This window comes from Solanum lycopersicum, chromosome 3 (assembly GCF_036512215.1).
Source record: "Solanum lycopersicum chromosome 3, SLM_r2.1".
Taxonomy (NCBI): Eukaryota; Viridiplantae; Streptophyta; class Magnoliopsida; order Solanales; family Solanaceae; genus Solanum; species Solanum lycopersicum.
The window spans coordinates 59,335,569-59,354,332 of NC_090802.1; the positions used below are offsets into that span (position 1 = coordinate 59,335,569).

Here is an 18,764-nt window from a genome sequence, read left to right on the forward strand (position 1 = left end):
ATGCTGCCTCCTAGTCCTCGGAAGACCAACAACGAAGTCCATATTAATGGCCTCCCATTTCCAAGTCGGAACCTCAATAATCTGAGTCAGACCACCAGGCTTAAGATGCTCTGCCTTAACCTGCTGACAATTAGGACACTTAGCCACATAGTCTGCAATATCCTTCTTCATGCCATCCCACCAATAAATCTGCTTAAGATCATGATACATTTTTGTGGAACCTGGATGTATGGAATATCCGGAACCATGGGCCTCTGTAACAATCTTGGTCCGTAAATCATCTACATCTGGTACGCACAACCGGTTCTGGTATCTAAGTATGCCATCATCTCCCAAAGCAAAAGACTCATTCATTTTTAACAACACTGAGTCCTTCATCTCCATCAACACAGGATCGAGATGCTGACCCTTCTTGACTTCCACTATCAGGGATGATTCAGAACTAGGGTGAACTGATACACCTCCACTAGTAGAGTCAACCAACCGTACACCCAGCCTGGCCAGTCTGTGTACCTCTTTCACTAGCTCCTTCTTCTCATCCTCAACGTGGGCTGTACTCCCCATGCTCATCCTGCTCAAAGCATCAGCCACAACATTAGCCTTACCTGGATGATAGTGCACATTCATGTCATAATCCTTCAACAGCTCCAACCATTTGCGTTGCCGTAGATTCAGCTCCCTCTGCGTGAACACGTACTGGAGACTCTTATGATCCGTGAACACATCCACGTGTACTCCATATAGATAATGCCTCCATAACTTCAACGCCAACACCACAGCTGCCAACTCCAAGTCATGAGTGGGATAATTCTTTTCATGAACCTTGAGCTGTCTGGAAGCATAAGCTATCACCTTACCAGCCTGCATAAGAACACATCCCAAACCGACCCTAGATGCATCGCAATAGACAGTGTAATTCTCGCCACTCTTAGGCAGAGTAAGCACCGGGGCTGAAGTGAGTCTGTCCTTGAGCTCCTGGAAACTCTTCTCACAAGTGTCCGTCCATTCAAACTTGGATTTCTTCTTTGTCAAGGTTGTAAGTGGGGCAGCAATGGAAGAAAATCCCTCCACGAACCTGCGGTAGTAACCAGCCAATCCCAGAAAGCTACGGATATCGGTGGGTGTAAGAGGCTTTGGCCATTTCTTAACTGCTTCAGTCTTTCTGGGGTCCACTTCTACACCTTGATCGGACACAACATGGCCCAGGAAGGTCACTGATCTCAGCCAGAATTCACACTTGCTGAATTTGGCATACAGCTGATGCTGTCTAAGTACCTGCAAGGTTAGTCTCAAATGCTGTTCATGCTCTTCCTTGGTCTTAGAGTAGATGAGAATGTCATCAATGAATACTATGACGAAAGAGTCAAGGTATTCACGGAAAACTCTGTTCATGAGGTCCATAAATGCAGCAGGTGCATTCGTGAGACCGAATGACATAACCAAGAACTCATAATGACCATAACGGGTACGAAAAGCTGTTTTTGGGACATCCCTATCCCTAACTCTAAGCTGATGATACCCTGAACGAAGATCAATCTTAGAGAAGAAACTAGACCCTTGGAGCTGATCGAACAAATCATCAATTCTGGGAAGTGGGTACTTATTCTTTATAGTGACTTTGTTGAGCTGCCGATAATCGATACACATTCTAAGGGTCCCATCCTTTTTCTTTACAAACAACACTGGAGCGCCCCAAGGGGATATGCTCGGCTGAATGAAACCCTTATCCGTGAGATTTTTTAACTGCAGCTTCAACTCCTTGAGTTCTGCTGGAGCCATTCTATAAGGAGGAATTGAGATTGGTTTAGTATCAGGTTCTAAGTCGATACCAAAGTCAATCTCTCGAAGGGGAGGGACTCCAGGCAAATCTTCAGGAAACACATCTAGGAATTCATTTACTACAGGCACCGAGTCTATGGAAGGAACATCATGATCTAAATCATTAACACTCAATAGATGACATAATAACCCTTTGGCCATCATTTTATTGGCCTTAAGATTTGAAATCAAGGGGTTAGGACGAATCGGATTGTACCCCTCCCAGACTAACTCTTCTTCATTAGGGAAACGAAACCTCACCACTCTACTACGACAGTCCAAGCAAGCATAATGGCTGTGAAGCCAGTCCATGCCAAGAATAATATCAAAATCATGCATGGGTAACTCAATCAAGTTTGCACACATAGCCTTGCCACTCACAACTATTGGGCAATTCTTGTATACCCTTTCGGTTCTCACATTTTCTCCTAAAGGCGTACTAACCACTATAGGATCATGCAGAACTTCAGGTAGTATTTCAAAGGTAAGGGCAAGCAGAGGAGTTACAAAGGAAAGCGTAGACCCTGGATCAAGTAAAGCATAAACAGAAGTTGAGAATACTTGCAGCATACCTGTGACCACATCAGCGGACTTCTCCTGCTCCTCCCTACCTTTCAAGGCATAAAATTTGTTCCTCTTCGGAGGTTCGGCTGCTGCTGCATTATGTGGGGTAGGCCTAGGCTGAGCATTACCCCCAGCCTGACCTCTGTTCTGGGGACAGTCTATGACCATGTGTCCACTCTTACCACAACCGAAACAGGCATTAGTGCCCTGTCTACATTCTCCAAGGTGCATTCGGCCACACTTAGTACAAGTCTTCCTTGGACGCTGCATCTCACCTCCATTGCCCCTCTTGGGTTCGGGTCTGCCTCCTCTAGGCGTTGTATTTCTCTGAGGGTCAGAATTTCCAGCGGTCTGTTGCCCCTTCTTGAATTTGGGCTGCTCGCGGACGCCAAAATTGTTTCTATGGCCTCCATGGCTGGGACCTGCCTGATCTTGAGGCCTAGGCCTCCTAACATCACGTACACCTCTCCTCTTTCGGCTGTCCTCTACCTGCTGGACATGCATCATTAATCTAGAAAGGTCCATATTATCATGGAGCATCGCAGCCCGACAATCTTCCTCCAGGTCTCCATTGATTCCTGTGAGGAATCTGCTCATCTCCTCCCTGCTGGTAGAAACCAAGGGAGTAGCATACCTGGATGATTTCAACAAAGTTAAGTACTCTCATCATTCTTGTTATCAAATACTAAGGGAAGTACATACCTTGATAACTTCACAAACTTCAGGGAATACTCCCTGACAGTCATGGATCCTTGCTTGAGGTTGATGAACTCCTCAACCTTGGCCTCTTTCATCTCTCTAGGGAAGAACCTTTCCAAAAATGCTGTCTTGAACAGCTCCCAGGTGACTGGCACCCCTCCTAGGACACGGCTATCTCGCCACATTTTGCACCAAGTCTGTGCAACATCTTTGAGCTGGTAGGAAGCCAACTCAGCCTTCTCAATATCAGTGGCCCCCATGGCCACCAGTATCTTATGCAACTCGTCTATAAATTCCTGGGGATCTTCTGAAGTCTTAGCCCCTGTGAAAATTGGAGGATTCATCCTCGTGAAGTCTCGCAGTCTGTCAGCTATGCTGCGAGCCGGTGGGTTTTCCCTCAGAACATCCTGCCGGTTGACTTGGGCAGTCATAGCTTGGGCCTGCATCGTGATGGCCTGTGCCATCTGGGCTAGAGATGCCCTCACCTCCGCATCAGTCAACCCAGCTGGGTTCACTGGCATGGCCACTCCTTCAGCTGGAGCCTGAGGTGGATTCTGATTACCCCTAGCTGCTGCTGCTCCCGTCCTCAGACCCTTAGTTCCCCAGGTATTCATTCTCTGAAAACAGCAAGGTTGATGTTAGACACGTTCGTAACACCAAGAATTTAAACATTAGGAAGAGCACAATAAGATAAGAAGAAGGGAAGTCTTTCCTACGCATCATGCAGTCTCTAATCCAGGATAGTGGTGCACTTCACTACCATGACTTAGAAACTACTCAATGTGGTTGATGTGAACTCATTATTCGAGGAATTTAACCTAGCGCTCTGATACCAACTTTGTCACGATCGGAATCTAGACCCCAGACGAGACCGGCGTCGTTGACCTCTCAGAGGTCGCAGACAAGCCTGCTTACGTCATTCTTACTTTACATAGATTAATTTTAGCGGAAAATTTGAAATTTTTGATTCTTTAATCATACTTGCTGAACATTCTTAACATTTCGTAATCGTTCATCATCAACCATCTAACATTTAAGAGATAAGCAACTGAAAGAAATAATTCATTAAGTATTAATTGTATATCGGCCAAAATAGCACCAATACAAAGTTTGAACCAAAACAGGAAAGAAACGCTAGTGGAACATGCTCCGCTAGCTCAACTCTAAAACTACGCTAGAATGTAAAACAGTAGCATCCTCGAAAGCATGAGGACCTACCAAACTCCGGATGAATACTGATGTCCGGATAGCTGCAACAACGAACCTGTAGCTCTAGCGTCCACCTGTGCCTGCACCTAAAAGTAGATGTTCGTATGGAATTAGTACACACTTGTACTAAGTATGAGTATATGCAAGTACACACCAGGGACATGCATGAGGAAGAATAGCTCTTTCCTAACAACATGATTTTTGGAAGTCAAGTCAGTGGACTTGCCAAATTGAGATTAGGAAAGTTATGCCATGAGAGTGACATACATCATTATAATTATCGTATAGCACACAAAACATAACATATTCATATAACACATAACATATAACACATACTTTCTTTCATATTATTCATTCGTATACCATGAGACCTTATTATCATAGACTTAACTTTAAGACTTTCCAAAATGAGGGCTCAACATATGGGACCTCAACTAGGGAGCCTTCTTTAGCAAACACAGAGTCTGCTTCACTCATTCATTCGTATTTCATTTCAATTCATTCATAGGCCAGTGCGAACACCAGCTATACCTAGGATGTAGTTTAAGACTTTCATCGGGTTTGCTGTGCAATGATCAGGAATGACCTAATGTCATTACCTGAATCTAGCTCACCTCTTGATTATCCTATCCTAACACCTTCGGTATCATTCATTTCTTTATATGATTCATTTGAGGCTGGCCTCATTCATTCATTGGGAACTTTAACTTTAACCGACATAGATCATGTGAGCATCATGAAATCCAGTGTCTTCCCCACACCGAAAAGAGGTGGAATCACCGGCCAAAGCGATTCAATAACATGCTAGCGTATATGGGAATTTAACCCCGCCAGATCCCTATAGTGGCAATATAGGTTCAAAGACTAGGAGATGTATGGAGACCCATACCCGGCAAGCCGGACAGTCTCATCTCATGAGAATTACGTGAACCTCCGCCCTTCCCGAAAGAAGGCATCACCACTCATAGCTAGCCTATCGGTGCTCGGTATAAAGTTCCATTACATGCAACTCATACATCATAGAAGTTTGCTTCTAGTATGAAGACATCATAGCTCAATAGATGATTTCTCATCTCATCATTAGTATTAAGTGTTTTAAACTCAATATTTTTATTAGAGTATTCATAGAGACTGGTCTCTTCATTATCTTACACTCTCATTGGTGAGTATGTATCGGTAACATTTACTTAAGCTCATTTAAGATTGCTCTCATCATATGCATTAACCTCACATCATGATTGTCACCACATTCTTCATTTTATTACGTATATCTTAGGTTCACTTATTCTTGAACGTATGTTAGACTTATATATCTATACATACAAGCCTGAGGCTTCATTTATAGTTCGTTAAGTGAATTCTTGTTTTTCTAAGACTATGTATTACAAGACTTATGTATCTTGTATATATGCCAAGATCTTTGATTTTTGATCTAAGTAGATGACATTATTCTTGAATATTTCACTCACGTATGACTTATGTATCAATACGGAGGTTTGGACACGAGAACCCAAATTTTGAATTATTTGGATATCATTTATATTTTTCATTGATTTTAGTTCTAATATTCATAAATTTAGAACTCTAAGTTAAGTCTCAACATTTTCGTGAAATAATAAATTTTCTATTTTAATTAGAATTCTAAATTAAATTTCATTCATTTACATGAAAGAATAATTTTCTAATTTAATTAGAATTCCAATTTAAATCTCAATATTTACATAAAAGAATTAATATTCTATTTTTAATTAAAATTCTAAATTAAATCTCAATGTTTACATAAGAGAATTAATTTTCCAACTTTAATTAGAATTTTAATTTACTATTATTATTATTTTTAATTAAATTCGCTTGAATAGGGAGGTTGTGGGTTCGAACCCCCACAGCCCCCTTATTTTTCCTCTCATTTTCGCTGAAGAGGAGGCTGTGAGGTGGTGGGTTCGAACCCCCACAGCCCCTCTATTTTTTATTTTTATTTTTTTTAATTCTTTGACATCTAAAAATTTCCAGATTCTTTTTAAACCTATTTCTATGTTTTTGGAAATTTATTCCACTATTTTTCTGCACTTTTTCATCAAGTTTCACATTAGTTCTTAGGGAGATTTCATGGTTCATTCACTTCACTATGCTTCATCAAAATGAACATCACATTGCACATCCATTTCACACATAAAACACATGATAAATAAACAACTTATATACCCCAAAACAATGCCTAAAACACTGCCCTATACACACCCATACATCAACTTTTTCCGGTCATATTTTGATGATCATTATCGCGATTTCCCGCACATAAACACATTCATATTTAATTTAAACACATCATTCATGCAAAAATCTAACAGCACAACATACCCATCCTACAAATTCATTAGGGAGCTAAGGACAAGGATATACGAAGGGAAACAACCTTAGTTTCAAGAGTTTAAGAAACGTCCGAAAGAAAGTACTCTTGGAGAAAGAATTCCATGAGAGAAACTCATACCTTAATCGATGTTCAAACTTTAATGTTGCTGCCCGGAAAACTCCTCCAAACCACTCCCAATTCACTTCAAAGTATACCTCTCTTAGCCTTGACGTTTTGATTACTTTTTCTTTTGCTTAAAAAAATTTTTTTGTGAGTTCTTCAAGCATGAAAATTATTGATATTTTGGCAGAAATAATGTGAGGAAGATGGAGAACGTGAGAGAGGGAGTTTAGAAGCGTGAGAGAGAGAGGGCTAATTGGATTAGGAGACTAATTCAAGAATTAGTCAAATAACATTAAAATAAATAAATACAAATCTGTTTTATTTATTTACTTATTTATTCATTTAAAACGTGAAAGGACAATTATGCCCTTAAATACCTATTTATTCTTATTTACATAATTCTCTTTTTTTTTTTTTGAATCGTTACACTGTTTCAACAAAGCCCGCATCTTGATCTGCCATAAACTGAAATTGTTCCTCCCTGTGAATTTGTCGATTTTCACGTTCAAAGCAGACATCTTGAATTCTCCAAGAACACCGATTAACCGAGAGGCTCTGATACCAATTTGTTATGCGGAATTTGATATAATACGAGAAATATAAACGCGAAAAACAAGACAACAGATTTACGTGGTTCACCAATAAATTGGCTACGTCCACGGGAAGAGAGGGAGCAGTTTTATTATGAAGAGGTAAGAACAGAATTACAGAATAGGGTTTGTCATAGCGTCTATATATAGTGCTAAATTACGCCCTTACAGGCTTGGGCCCAAAATACAGAATTGACAGATAATTAAGGGCCCAATACAACAACATTGTAACGGGTCCGATTCAAGACATACAACAGGTACAATTTTAAGGCATAATAAGAAATGGAAGGGAAAAAAATAATAAAAACTAGCGAACAGAGTTGCCACTGCTAGTAAAGGTAATTTCCTGTGAATAGTGATGCCAGTGCATTCACTCATATCCAAATCCTCATTTTTCGTTCCTTTTCGTATGCTAAATTGAACTTGTGTACAATCTTTGCTAATGCTAGCTCTATTAAAATTAATTCCTGGGCAACCCCTCCTGCTAGCTCCGAACGGAATCAACTCAAAGTTTATTCCTCTGAAATCAATATTACTATTCAAAAATCTCTCAGGTCGGTACTCGTCTGGATCATCCCATGACAATGGGTATCTTCCGATTGCCCAAGCATTAATAAGGACTTAAGTTTTAGGAGGTATGTCATCGTCTAGTAATCTTACATTTTCCATTGATTCACGAGGAACTAGTAGTGGAACAGTGGATGAAGCCTGAGGAACTCTTTGATCACTGCTTTAAGATACTGCATATTCCCTAAGTCGTCCTTTGTTACCTCTGTTTTTCCTTGGACCAATTCCCACACTTCATAATGTAATATTTCCATGGCTCTTGGATGTCTCGAAAGCTCTGTCATTATCTACTCTAAAGTTGTATATATTGAATCCGTACGATATCTATCATTGAATCACACTCTTGCCTGATTTTTTCAATCATGTTTGACATTTCTTCTTCTCTAATATCATGATAAGATTGAATTCTTTTGTTGCTGAGAAGGTGAAGCACAGCAATGCTTCAATTTTTCTCCAGTATTCACCATACGGACTAAATGTCATGTCTGTAGAACCATAAAGGAGTCCATCAGCGATGCTTGATTTAAGTCTGTTTAACCATACGAGATCGTGGGTTTTCATGATATCACGAGCAACTTCAGCAGAAGAAACAACAATTACTGGCTTACTGCCCAAGTGAAGTAGCATGACTGGACTATATTTTTTGGACAATTAATTGAGAGAACGGTGAGGATATGAACCAAGCTGATGCAAATTTCCAATTATTGGGAGCTTTGTTGGAGATGGTGGTATATTTTTTTTATTATTATTGGAAGTAGTAAAGCAGTTATGAAGAAAGAAAATGAAAACAAACAGAGGAACAACAACAGAATACCAAGGAAGCTCCATTTTTATGTAGAAATATGGAGAAATTGGGAATTGAGGACAAATGTAATATATAGCCAGAAGCCTCGCCACATAAACAGAAGGAAACGATCACCCCGTAACAGATTATCTGTTATTTTTTTCTTGGCTCAGTATTGTTTCCCCGGATTAACATATCTTGCGATCGAGAATATAAAAGAGATATAATAAACACCATAGGGAAAAGGAGCCAACCAGTAAACTTATTACATAAGTGAATTCTGAAATTCTCTCGCACTGCCCTTTTCAATGGGTTTCAAAATACTAACTAAAAGTAGTTTACTACTTATTACATATATACTTATTTATATTTTATGTCATTATAAGAAATTGTAGGAAAAAAACTAAACACTGCACGGAGTTGCCACTGCTAGTAAAGGCAATTTCCTGCGAATGGAGATGCCAGTGCATTCACTCATATCCAAATCCTCTTTTTTTATTCCTTGTGGTAATGCAAAATTAAATTTGTTCACAAGCCTTGCTAATGTTAGCTCAATTATCACAATAGCAAAAGGAATTCCTGGGCAACCCCTCCTGCCAGCTCCGAACGGAATCAACTCAAAGTTTAGTCCTCTGAAATCAATATCACTATTCAAGAATCTTTCAGGCCGGTACTCCTCTGGTTCATCCCATGATAATGGGTCTCTTCCGATTGCCCAAATATTAACAAGGACTTGAGTTTTAGCAGGTATGTTATAGTCTAGTAATTTTACGTCTTCCATTGATTCTCGAGGAACTGGTATTGGAAACGGTGGATTAAGCCTGAGACTCTCTTTGATTACTGCTTTGAGATACAACATATTTCCTAAGTCGTCCTCTGTTATCTCTGCTTTCCCTTGGACTAATCCTCGCACTTCATTCTGTAATTTCTCCATGGCTCTTGGATTCCTCAAAAGCTCTATCATTATCCACTCTAAAGTTGTATATATTGAATCCACACCAGCAATAAACGAGTCCTTTGCATTAAATGAAAGACACACAATTAAGTACATACTTTAGCCGTGTTGGTAAACTAGATTGCCAAAGTGTACGGTTACTTAAGTTTCCCATTATGAAATTTTAAGTCCCGAGTTTTGAAATTTGAACTATGAATCAAAACATTAGCACGAATTATATCTAAGTGCTTAAAACAAAAAATTAAAACAAGATATGCCAAAAAGTGAATAAGTAATAGTAAGAGAGATGCTAAATTACCAAGAGAATAGCTTTCAATGAATCCCTTTGAAGCGGAAAGCCAGTTTCGTTTCCATTCTGAATTTCCAGCAAAACATCCACGAAATCTTTAGCCTCACCCGTACTGTTTTCTGCTTTTTTGTTTCTAACCACGCGTTCTTCAATCACGCTGTCTAAAAATGCATCCAAATCTTTAGCTACTTTCTTCACTCTGTTGTCAAGACCATTGATTTTATTGAGCCATTTAAGCCATGGAATATACTCCCCAATGTTAAAAGTACCTAAAAGTGCAAGAAGATCTTCTAATAGAGCCTTAACAGCTCTTCCACTTTCCCCTTCATTGTATGTCCTTCCTATTGTCACTCGGTTGATTATATTATTAGTCATACAACTTAAAACATCTCTCATATCTATCACTGAATTCGAAGAACTAGTACTCCTTTTCCTGATTTCATCAATCATGTTTGATACTTCTTCTTCTCTGATATCACGAAAAGATTGTACTCTTTTGTTGCTGAGAAGGTGAAGCACGATGACACTTCTAACTTGTCTCCAATATTCACTATAATTACTAAAGGCCACACCTTTGGATCCATAAAGGAGTCCATCAGCGATGCTAGATTTTGGTCTGGTTGACCATACGAGATCATGAGTTTTCAAGATATCGCGAGCAGCATCAACAGAGGAAGCAACCAGAACTGGTTTACTGCCCAAGTGAAGTAGCATGACTGGACCATATTTTTTCGATAGTTTATAGAGAGAACGGTGAGGATGCAACCCAAGTTGATACAAATTTCCTATGATTGGGAGCTTTCTTGGAGATGGTGGTAATTTTTTGTTACTCGTATTAAAAATGGTAAATAAGCAGTTATGAAGAAAGAAAAGGAAAACAATCAGAGGAACAACAACAGAATACCAAGGAAACTCCATTTTTTCTAAATTTAGTAATTAGGAGAAAATGGGAATTAAGTAAAGAGATATATTCAGATAAGCTTCACCACAGAAACTAAAGGAGACGATCACCACATAACAACTTTTTTTCCTTGCTTAATTATTGTATCCTTGGACCATTATTTGATAGTATCATGGAGTAAATTTTTATGAAGTTTACCAGTATTCCGTACGGATAATTCCACCAGTTAATTTGTGCCATGACTAAATAAAAAAAGGAAAATAATTCAAAAGTACTTTCAACTTTCATTTATTAGTTAAAATAAAATTATACTTAACCCCTACCGTTAACAAATTTATCAGCTGTACCCCTCATTAAATCAATGAAAATTGATCCGATTGACCCAACCTAGAATAATTTCTCATTTTACATAACAATTTTTTAAAAAAAATAAAATCATTTGAAGCTACTGCGCTGATAATTTCTGCAAATTGTGTTACCTCATGTATGATTCTTCATTTTATCAAGAATGCAGCAACCAAGAAATACTACAGGATAGGAGAAAAATAAAATGAAAAAAGCCCATCAATGAAATTTATCGGGAAAAAATGAAGTTTTGTGGGAGTAATAATTTTGTTGATTGGATTGACATTAACAAGGGAGATGTGGTGTGGTGTGGTGTGGCGTGGCTTCACAGTCATTGTTGAAGCAGCGGCTAAAACACAAAATGGACCAGATCTGGGCACTTTTAGACGAGCACGAAGGCTCTATAAATGGAGGAAAAAGAAAAATGGAGAGTGACATTGTGGTGGATGGCTGGCTAGCGCCGGAGCTAGAAGCAGACAATTGGAGAGAAGTTTTTTCTTTCTTCTTCAAATCAATAACAAACATAAATAAATAAATAACAAAAAACAAACAGTACTTCTTGTTGATGAAGTTTTATTATTTCATCAACGCAAAATGCATAACTATCCCTCAATATATGCCCGAAATTTTGGAGACACATTTATATTATATTAAGGTCTATTATTCCTTTGAACTTATTTTATAAATAATTTTCTATCCCTTTTCGGTCTACGTGACACTAGGTTGAAAAAAATGTCAACCAGTGTTGGGCCCGCAACATAGTGTCACGTAGGCCGAAAAATGGTAGAAAATTATTAATAAAATAAGTTCAGGGATAATAGGACGTTAGTATAGTATAAGTGTGTATCTAAGATTTCAGGCACAGATTACTTGTGCATTATCTCTTTCATTAATCATAGAATAAATTTCAATTAAAACAATAGGACAAGTGGGTTTCCTTTATTGTATTTTATTTTTTTTATTTTTAATATTAATAGAAGGAGTAAACTAAGAACATTTTTCGTAGTTGTCTGGACAACTATTGGAATTGAGTATACAACTATTGGAATAGTGTGGATAACTACTAAAATTATTTCGACAACTACTGAAGTTGTTGGCCAGCTAAAGAAGTTGTTGGACAACTATGACAGTTATTGAATTAAAAAGTATAAGTTAAAAGTTTGGAACTATTAAGAAAAATATCATTTAATCTAATTTATATCATTTGAAATCTCTACCTAATTTTTAAAACTTGAAGTACTTCCACCTAATTGAATAACTAGTTTGTCCCTTTTAATAGACATTTTGAATCTTATGTGTATTGAAAATTGTTCTTGGTGTAGTGATGGAAATGCTCATTGATGAAAGAAAGAACGTGTTAAATGATTAGGTGAGTCAAAAAAGAAATTAGGTAATTCAAGTTGAAATTAGGAATTTGAGGGAAATCATTAGTTTGAAGGAATGCATTGTGTTTTTTAACGTTAGAAATAAGAATAACTTTAGTTTAACTAAGATTAATGTCAACTAATAAATGAAAGTTTGAGAATGTTTTTTAACTCCTCCTCCAAACCTCACTACCACCTTACCAATTCTTGGTTGTTAAAGTGAGGTGGGTTACATATCTATATTGACATGTGATAGTTAAATATCAAACGGCAAGATGGGTTATTAAGGTTAGCGTATCAGAAAAGTAACATATATTTTTTTGGTTCTACATGTTCTATAGCTTGAAGTCTGTGGCATATTTATGTTACACGGTTTGATTTTTCAGCCACTAAATTAATAGAATTATTAGAAAATAAAGTCAATTTTCTTTAATTTGTTATAGAAAAATAATTTTATTTTTGCCATTTTACCTACAAAGTCGCTCACAATACTTGACTATTTTCACACCCACTTATCTAGAGTTATCTATTCTCTATCGATCTTGATGTCGAATTAAGTTATTTCAAGTTAGGGCAATGAATATTCTATTAGGACAAACTAAAGAGAAGTAATTTTCTTTCAATAATTTCAATTAACTGGATAGTTATCTCAGAAATCAACTATGTTATAAGCTAAACATATTAAAATAAGAAATTTATATTCTATAATATAAATCGAGATAAAAGAAAAGCATGTGGCAACTCCTGCCGAGAGGAAAGTATAAATGAAGAGAAAAAAAAGTCCTAATAATTAGTATCCAACTCCTCTGGTTTTGGTAATGAGAAATTGAACTTGTGCACGAGCCTTGCTAATGCTAGTTCGATTACCACAACAGCAAAAGCAATTCCTGGGCAGCCTCTTCTCCCTGCTTCAAAACGGAATCAACTCAAAGTTTAATTTTTTCAAATCAATATTACTATCTAAGAATCTCTCTGGATTTTCCCATGATAAAAGATCTCTTCCGATTGTCCAAGCATCAATAATAATTTGAGTTTTTGCAGGTATGTGATGCCAAGTAATTTGATGTCTTGTGTTGATTCTCGAGGAACTAGTAGTGGACCCGGTGGATGAAGCCTGAAAGTTTCTTTGATCACTGCTTTCAAATACTGCATGTATACTAAGTCATCCTCTGTTACCTCTGCTTCCCTTGGGCTAATCCTCTCATTTCATTATGTAATTTTTCCATGGCTTTTGGATGCCTCAAAAGCTTTATCATTATCCACTCTAAAGATGTATATGTTGTATCCGTACCACCGTAAAATATATCCTACGCATTAAAAAAGAAACAAACTAAAATTGTTGTGCTGGATTACGCGTAAATGACTAGGTGGAAGCATAATCAATAATATTCTATGTCACCAAATTTTTAACAATGAAACTATGTAGTACTCTCTCCGTCCGGTATTGTTTGTTATGTTGCGTTTTCGAAAGTTAATTTGACTAATTTTCAAAGTTAAATTAGATCAAAGTAATTCATATTTTAAACAAAAAAATTAAATATTTTAAAATTATATGAAAAGTACAATAAATTGCAACTTTTTTTGCATATTAATATGATGAATATCTTAAAATGTAGTCAAAATTTTTATAGTTTAACTCTAAAAGTAGAAATCATGACAAACAATACCGAACGAAGAGAGTAGTAAAAATACTTTGAAAGAAAAATTAAAACAAAACACGCCAAGGAGGGAATAAATAGGAGTATGAGAGATGATAACTTTCAATGAATCCCTTTGAAGAAGAAATCCAGTTCCCTTTCCATTCTAAATTTCCAACAAAACGTCTACAAAGTCTTTTGCTTCACCTGTACTGTTTTCTCCTCTGTTTTTCCTACTAACGTGTTCTTCAATCACACTCTCCAAAAATGTATCCAACTCTTAGCTACTTTCTCCACTTTGTTGTCCAAAACATTGATTTATTTGATCCATTCAAGCCATGGAATGTAATCCCCAATGCTAAAAGTGCCCAAAAGTTCACCAAATTCATTTAGAATGATCTTAGCATTCATCCCTCCTTGTCCTTCTTCATTTTATTTCCTTCCTAATTGATATTCTACACGACCTAATAATTTATTGATTTTAACTTTTCACCTAAGTGTGAAACAGGTTGTCTAACGTATTTAAATAAAGCTGTAAAGACAATAAGTCAAAACACAATATTTTTACGTGAAAAGACCCGACTCAAAAGGTGTAAAAACCACGACCTGTACCCTTACAGGATTTAACTCTAACTTCACTAAATCAACTACAAGCCTCCTCAGGAGATAAATTACAAACTTTGCAACCTACATTAACTTCAAGTTATGGATTTGGACTACAACTCTTGTAATCCTAGGAACTAACTCTAATTCCTAACCTTCAACACAAACCTCCCAAGGTAAGTGTTCCCAACTCTTCAAGTTATTACAACCTGAAAACAACACTCCAAATTCAATTTATAACTCACTAAAATAAAATTACATCAAAACTCATTCACAAAGAAAAAACTCCTAACACATAAACTCTGTAAAAGGATCAGGTTCTTCGATGTGTTCCTTCAGTTCGCTGGTAGCACTTGCAAAGTGAATATCTCAATTGCTCTTTTGCTTTGTAAGTGCACAAGTATTCTAACGATTTCACTTCTATTTAAGCACAATTTATCATAGAGTTATTATTCACTTCAAACTCATTATTGACTTGAACTCTCTGTTATTAGAATTTTCTACTTCAATTCAAACTCCTACCTTCTTTGGACTTTTTAATTAAATTACATATTGATTTTGTTGTATTGTAGTCGAACTCCAACACTTCAATTCAACAATAACTTTAAGAGTTCTACTTTAAGTGATACTCCTTTTTCAATTGAAATTACTTGCCTCTTTATACTCTTTTTTTCAAATCAAACTCATTGATTCTTTCTCTTTAACTTGGGGTTTCTCACGAAATTAACGTTATTTTATTCCTTTATTTCTGCACTCTTGTCTCTATTCATTTTAGAAGCTTTCTCGAATTCAACAGCTCGTGACAGTGTACCTTTGGACCATATTGACGGACATGTTTCTTCTTTCTTTGTCAATCATCAAAACTGCATAAATTCCAACACTAAGGCAACTCTGCTGACCATGTTATTGGTGAGAGAACATAAACAATCTCTTAAATCTATCACTGAGCTAGAAGAATTAGAATCACACACTTGTCTTATTTTTACAATCATATTCAATGTCTCTTCTTCTCTGATATCACGATAAGATTGGACTCTTTTGCTGCTGAGAAGGTGAAGCACCGTAACGCTTCTAATTTGTCTCCAGTATTCACCATACGGACTAAAGGCCACGTCTTTAGAGCCATAAAAGAGTTTATCAGTGATGCTAAATTTAGGTCTATTTGACCAAACGAGATCGTGAGTTTTCATGATATCACGAGCAGCATCGACAGAGGAAGCAATAAGAACTGGCTTACTGCCAAAGTGAAGTAGCATGACTGGACCATATTTTTTGGATACCTGATGGAGAGAACTGAGGAAGCGATCCAAGTTGATGGAGATTGCCTATGATTGGAAGCTTTGTTGGAGATGGTGGTAGCTTTTTTTTAATTATTTGAAGTAGAAAAGAAGCAGTGATGAAGGAAGAAAGTGAAGACAAAGAGAAGAAGTAGAAGAGCATACATAGTTACTTTGTTTTTATATCAACTAGGAAATGTAGAATTGAGTGTATAAATGGAAATAAGTAGCTATTATGAAAATATCTCCTGATTTTCAATTTGTGTATAAGATCTCACCACACAAACTAAAGGAGTCGATTGGTTTTCATGGTTGACTAGTACTCCAATTCTTAACAATAATTTTTTTAAGCTCACACAAAGATAACCATCGATCTTTAACCACAAATTCATTTGCATAAGATGCAGTTAACTTCAATACATATTTTTTGTCCTCTCCTTTTTCATACTTCTAAATGTTCAGTTACTTCCAAAAGGTCATTGAAAATATATAGCAATGTCACTAGGAACGTTAATGATAGGATTTTTTTGCCATTCAACTCTTTCTTTTTAGAGGGAAGCAATGGAAATTGTAGTGTAGAATAGCTCGAAAGTTTTTGGCTTATCAATTTTATCTGTGGAACATGTTAAAATAAGAAATCTTGCATTCGAGAACATAAAAAAGATATACAAAACACCTAAGAAAAAATGAGGCAACTAGTACATTTCATACATACATTGAATTCTCTTGCGATGCCCTTTCCAATGGGTTTCAAATTGTTAGTAGTTAATACTTAATATATTTTATGGCATCATAAGAAATGGAAGGAGGAAAAAAAACTAAATACTGCACGGAGTTGCCACTGCTAGTAAAGGTAATTTCCTGCGAATGGAGATGCCTGTGCATTCACTCATATCCAAATCCTCTTTTTTCATTCCTTGTGGTAATGTAAAGTTGAATTTGTGCACAAGCCGTGCTAATGCTAGCTCAATTATCACAATAGAAAAAGGAATTCCTGGGCAACCCCTCCTGCCAGCTCCGAACGGAATCAACTCAAAGTTTAGTCCTCTGAAATCAATATCACTATTCAAGAATCTCTCAGGCTGGTACTCCTCTGGTTCATCCCATAATAATGGGTCTCTTCCGATTGCCCAAACATTAATAAGAACTTGAGTTTTAGCAGGTATGTCATAGTTTAGTAATTTTACGTCTTCCATTGATTCTCGTGGAATTGGTATTGGAAACGGTGGATTAAGCCTGAGAGTCTCTTTGATCACTGCTTTCAGATACTGCATATTTCCTAAGTCATCCTCTGTTATCTCTGCTTTCCCTTGGACTAATCCTCGCACTTCATTCTGTAATTTCTCCATGGCTCTTGGATTTCTCAAAAGCTCTATCATTATCCACTCTAAAGTTGTATACATTGAATCCACGCCACCAATAAATGAGTCCTTTGCATTGACAGAAACACACATAATTAAGTACATACTTTAGCCATGTTGGTAAACTAGATTGCAAAAGTGTACGGTTACTTAAGTTTCCCACTATAAAATTTTAACTCCCAAGTTTTAATATTTGAATTATGAATCAATATATTAGTACGAATTATATCCAAGTGCTAAAAACAACAATCGAAACAAGACATGCCAAGGAGGGAATAAGAGAGATGCTAAATTACCAAGAGAATAGCTTTCAATGAATCCCTTTGAAGAGGAAAGCCAGTTTCCTTTCCATTCTGAATTTCCAGCAAAACATCCACGAAATCTTTAGCTTCACCCGTTCTATATTTTTCTTTGTTGTTTCTAACCAAACGTTCTTCAATCACGCTGTCTAGAAATGCATCCAAATCTTTAGCTACTTTCTTCTCTCTGTTGTCTAGACCATTGATTTTATTGAGCCATATAAGCCATGGAATATAATCACCAATGTTAAAAGTACCGAAAAGTGCAAGAAGTTCTTCTATGAGACCCTTAACAGCTATTCCAGTTTCCCCTTCATTGTATGTCCTTCCTATGGTCACTCTACTGATTATGTTACTAGTCATACAACTTAAAACATCTCTCATATCTATCACTGAATTCGAAGAACTAGTACACCTTTTCCTGATTTCATCAATCATGTTTGATACTTCTTCTTCTCTGATATCACGGAAAGATTGGACTCTTTTGTTGCTGAGAAGCTGAAGTACCATGACACTTCTAACTTGTCTCCAGTATTCACTATAATTACTAGAGGCCACACCTTTGGATCCATAAAAGAGTCCATCACCGATGCTAGATTTTGGTCTGGTTGACCATACGAGATCATGAGTTTTCAAGATATCGCGAGCAGCATCGACAGAGGAAGCAACAACAACTGGCTTACTGCCCAAGTGAAGTAGCATGACTGGACCATATTTTTCCGATAGTTTATGGAGAGAACGGTGAGGATGCAACCCAAGTTGATGCAAATTTCCTATGATTGGGAGCTTTCTTGGAGATGGTGGCAATCTTTTGTTATTATTAAAAATCGCAAATAAGCAGTTATGAAGAAAGAAAAGGAAAACAAACAGCGGAACAACAACAGAATACCAAGGGAACTCCATTTTTTTTATGTAGTACTAAGGAGAAAATGGCAATTGATATATATATATTCAGAAAAGCTTCATACACAACAACTTTTTTGTTCTTTGTTCTGATAAAATAAGAGAACAAACTTTTGGGAATTTTCC

General features: G+C 36.9%; 2 protein-coding genes and 2 pseudogenes across 2 annotated transcripts; all 4 read right to left on the reverse strand.

Annotated features, from left to right (window-relative positions):
* Nucleotides 1–6,252: 6,252 nt before the first annotated feature.
* Nucleotides 6,253–8,764, reverse strand: LOC104646651 (cytochrome P450 71A3-like; annotated as a pseudogene).
* Nucleotides 8,765–8,902: 138 nt separating this feature from the next.
* LOC101248374 (cytochrome P450 71A4-like) lies at nucleotides 8,903–11,767 on the reverse strand. The gene is made up of 2 exons (XM_004236234.5): nucleotides 9,958–11,767; nucleotides 8,903–9,719 (listed from the first exon to the last, which is right to left on the reverse strand). Exons 1-2 carry the CDS (start codon nucleotides 10,864–10,866, stop codon nucleotides 9,108–9,110), a joined length of 1,521 nt encoding a protein of 506 aa, XP_004236282.1. The 5' UTR covers nucleotides 10,867–11,767; the 3' UTR covers nucleotides 8,903–9,107.
* A 1,403-nt stretch (nucleotides 11,768–13,170) lies between these two features.
* On the reverse strand, nucleotides 13,171–16,242 carry LOC101259527 (cytochrome P450 71A4-like; annotated as a pseudogene).
* LOC101259231 (cytochrome P450 71A4-like) lies at nucleotides 13,171–18,764 on the reverse strand. Its single transcript, XM_004236498.5, has 2 exons — nucleotides 17,733–18,764; nucleotides 13,171–17,505 (listed from the first exon to the last, which is right to left on the reverse strand). Exons 1-2 carry the CDS (start codon nucleotides 18,636–18,638, stop codon nucleotides 16,894–16,896), a joined length of 1,518 nt encoding a protein of 505 aa, XP_004236546.1. The 5' UTR covers nucleotides 18,639–18,764; the 3' UTR covers nucleotides 13,171–16,893.